Source organism: Bison bison, unplaced genomic scaffold (genome assembly GCF_000754665.1).
Source record: "Bison bison bison isolate TAMUID 2011002044 unplaced genomic scaffold, Bison_UMD1.0 scf7180017864143, whole genome shotgun sequence".
Lineage (NCBI taxonomy): Eukaryota > Metazoa > Chordata > Mammalia > Artiodactyla > Bovidae > Bison > Bison bison.
The window spans coordinates 3,351,733-3,354,813 of record NW_011494715.1 but is presented as its reverse complement, the minus strand read 5'-3'; the positions used below and the strand labels follow the sequence as shown (position 1 = coordinate 3,354,813).

The 3,081-nt window shown below is 42.5% G+C and overlaps 1 protein-coding gene across 1 annotated transcript in view; it reads right to left on the bottom strand.

Annotated features, from left to right (window-relative positions):
* Positions 1–285: 285 nt before the first annotated feature.
* LOC104988850 (disintegrin and metalloproteinase domain-containing protein 20-like) overlaps positions 286–3,081 on the bottom strand; it is a 9,257-nt gene continuing 6,461 nt past the window's right edge. Inside the window, exon 2 of the mRNA XM_010840309.1 lies at positions 286–2,662. Within this exon, the coding sequence (XP_010838611.1) occupies positions 286–2,568 (2,283 nt within the window). The 5' untranslated portion in view covers positions 2,569–2,662. The remainder of the gene's footprint in view (positions 2,663–3,081) is intronic.

Below are 3,081 nucleotides of genomic sequence, written 5' to 3'. Positions count from 1 at the left end.
ATGATTAGAAAAAGTTGGAATTTTCTGCCAATGATCTAGGACACATGTTATAACATTGTTACTTCCAGGAGATTACAATCTAATCCTTGGGAAAGATCACTAGGCTTTGGCAGTCTCTTGAAATAGGAGCTATTGGTTTTTCCTTGTTTGTTGTTTTTTCAGTAGGCACATTCTGTGTTTCTTCCTTAGGTAAAGTTAGAATATTCTGTGCTTACATCCTAAGTGAAGCTGTAACATATGTCTAGTTTTTAGCTAGAGTTTGATGAAACAGACACCTCTTCTTTTTCATCTTCCTTTTTTGGTCTCATGAACAGCAAAAACAAAAGCAACAGACATAGTATTAGAAACAAGAGAAGGAATCAGGAAATATGTTAGCAGGTTCTTCCTGTCCATCCTTTCTTCTGTTTGGGGCCCAGGTGTTTCTTCTGTTTCGGGCCCAGGGGTTTCTTCTGTTTCGGGCTCAAAGGTGTCTTCTGTTGGGGACTCAGGGGGTGGGCCACTGTCCACACTGCCTCCTCGGCCTCTTTTCTTGCAAATGGGAGGATTCCACCCAGACCTGCAGTGGCAGTGCTGTCTGTTGTTGCAGACTCCCCTCAAAGAGCAGAGCTGAGGTGAGCAGTTAGGTGCTACAGTGGACAAAGAGACACACCTCCTTCTGATGCACATGTTTTCGGGACCACACTTTGTACCATCGTTCACTGCACCAATATCAGCTATTCTTATCCCGAAGTGGTAGTCTGTACCCCAGCAAGTGTTATTATCGAATTTAGTCCAATGCAGAGTAGTATGATTGCTCATTAGAGGAATTTCTTGGATGTTCTCACACTGAACCCTCCCACACAGGCTGTCTGCCATGTTGCATCTTATGTATGAGGTTTCTGTGATACCACAGTTACCAAAACGGTCACCTCGGGTATTCACTGCCCTGTAGCAATTCACATTTGCATTCTTGGCCCTTATGCCAAAGATTTGCCTACACTGTTCATGGGGGCGATTGCATCTCTTTTTATAGCAGTACCCACCACCTGTGCAGGAGGTCCCATCCTGCTTGTACACATCTTCTGGACACTGATTGGTTGTCCCATTGCACCACTCTGGAAGATCACATTCATTTGCTACTTGCCTACACATGGTGCCTGATTGGCTGAACGTGCAGTTATGGCAACAAAGCCCAAAAGCACAGTTGACACCAGCTGTCATAGTGCAGTTTAACTGACAACAGGGATCAGTGTTACACGTCTTTAAGGATCCACAGTCACACTCTTCTCCTGCTTCAACCACACTGTTTCCACAGCGTGTCTCCCTCATGACTGTCTGTGACATTGGTGTATTGTACAAACAGGATTTTCTACGACCAATGTTCCAATAATCAGCATAGCTGCAGTTGCTGAATTTAGTTGTTAATGCTACAACTGGATACAATATGCAACTTGATGCTCCACATTTACATCTTTTGGGATCATCATGATTCATACCCAAATTATGACCCATCTCATGAGTCACAATATATGATAAAGTAAAAATTGGTTGATTGAGGAAACTCTCAATTCCACAGTTAGATTGACGTTGACACACTGTCCCAACAAAGGCTAAGCCACGAGTTTTACCAAAATCCTTTTTTATAAAAAGTTGTACCAAATCGTGGGGCACACGTTTATCGAAGCCCTTTTGCTTCCATTTGCAAAAGTTGTCCAAGGACTTTCCAATTTTTCCTATTGTAATAAGGGTTTTTTCAGTCCATATCTCCATTCCCTTGAAAAATACCTCAAGACCCAGTGCTTTCATAAGGCCATTTATTCCATTTAAAACAAGGAACACTTCTTTCTCCACAAGCGAAGCATTACTTTTATGATGAAGATATCGACTGTAATCTATGACCACTGCCACTTCAAGAAAATAGTGGTGGGTCCACCAGCCTGTATAGGCACTTTGCATCAAAGTGGAATTAATGCTTTCTTGAATCTTCAATTGTCCTGCTATTTTTTCATCTGTTAACCCACATCGAAAGTATGAAAAATTTGTGTCCTTATTGTCTAGCTTATATATTAGATGCTCAGATGCAGTAGAAAACCTTTTGGGTTCAATTTCATAAACAATGTCATTTGTCTGTAACATTCCTTGAAAGCCCCCGAAGCAGTTACTGAGGGAAACCAGAGACTCTGGGTCCCCCTCCACGTAACCACTGTAATAACAGTCATCCTGGACAAAAGGTTGGTCTTCCAGGAGAACACCCTTGTCTGCGTAGGTGAACACTGGGAAGTTTTTGGACAAAAAATTCTTCTTGACCTTTATATGAACAACATGTCTCTGGCCCCCAAAATGCAGTTTGTAAGAGAACCAGCCTTGAAGCTTCATGCCTCTGCCAGTAGGTGTTACCCTCCGGGGAATCACCACTTCTGGGGGGCCAAGTCTTTGGGCGTGCCCAAGCTGGGGCCATCCAGGAAGGAAGAGGAATACTTTCAGCCAGACAAGCAGGAGAGTAACCTTCATACACACCAGGAACTCACCAACACCTATCGCGGAGACATCATATCTAGCCATTGGTGGAAAAAGAGGGCAGGACAGCATACATCAGTGTTCAGTCTCCTCCGTCTGAGCTGATGTATTCAATGTTAACCTTTAGTTTGTTGTCTGGCAAAGTCATGCAGTCAAAGCAGCAGCACTAAAAGAAAAACAAATAAGTAGAACAGGGACTGGGTGGGAGTGATGAGCAAACCAAGATAGAGGAAAAAGGAAGGGTACAGGTTAGGATGAATGAGAGTTTGGCTTAAGACATGTCTGACGGGCTCTTAAGTAATGGTGAGGCAGAGTGAGACTGTGTGAGTACACACGAATGGTGACTGGCCTACGATGACACTTGTTGAATCTAGAGGAAGGGCACATAGTGATTCGTGATACAGTTCTTTATGTCTATTAATATGTGCAAACATTTCCACAATATATAACACAAAAGAGTCTTACTGGAAAGGTGAATGAATATCATCTTCTGATAAAGGAGTCTTGTGTTACACATTTGGATGTTATGATAATAAACTATAGGTCCTCCTTTTACTTACAAGTGAGAATTCTTTAATCATAATA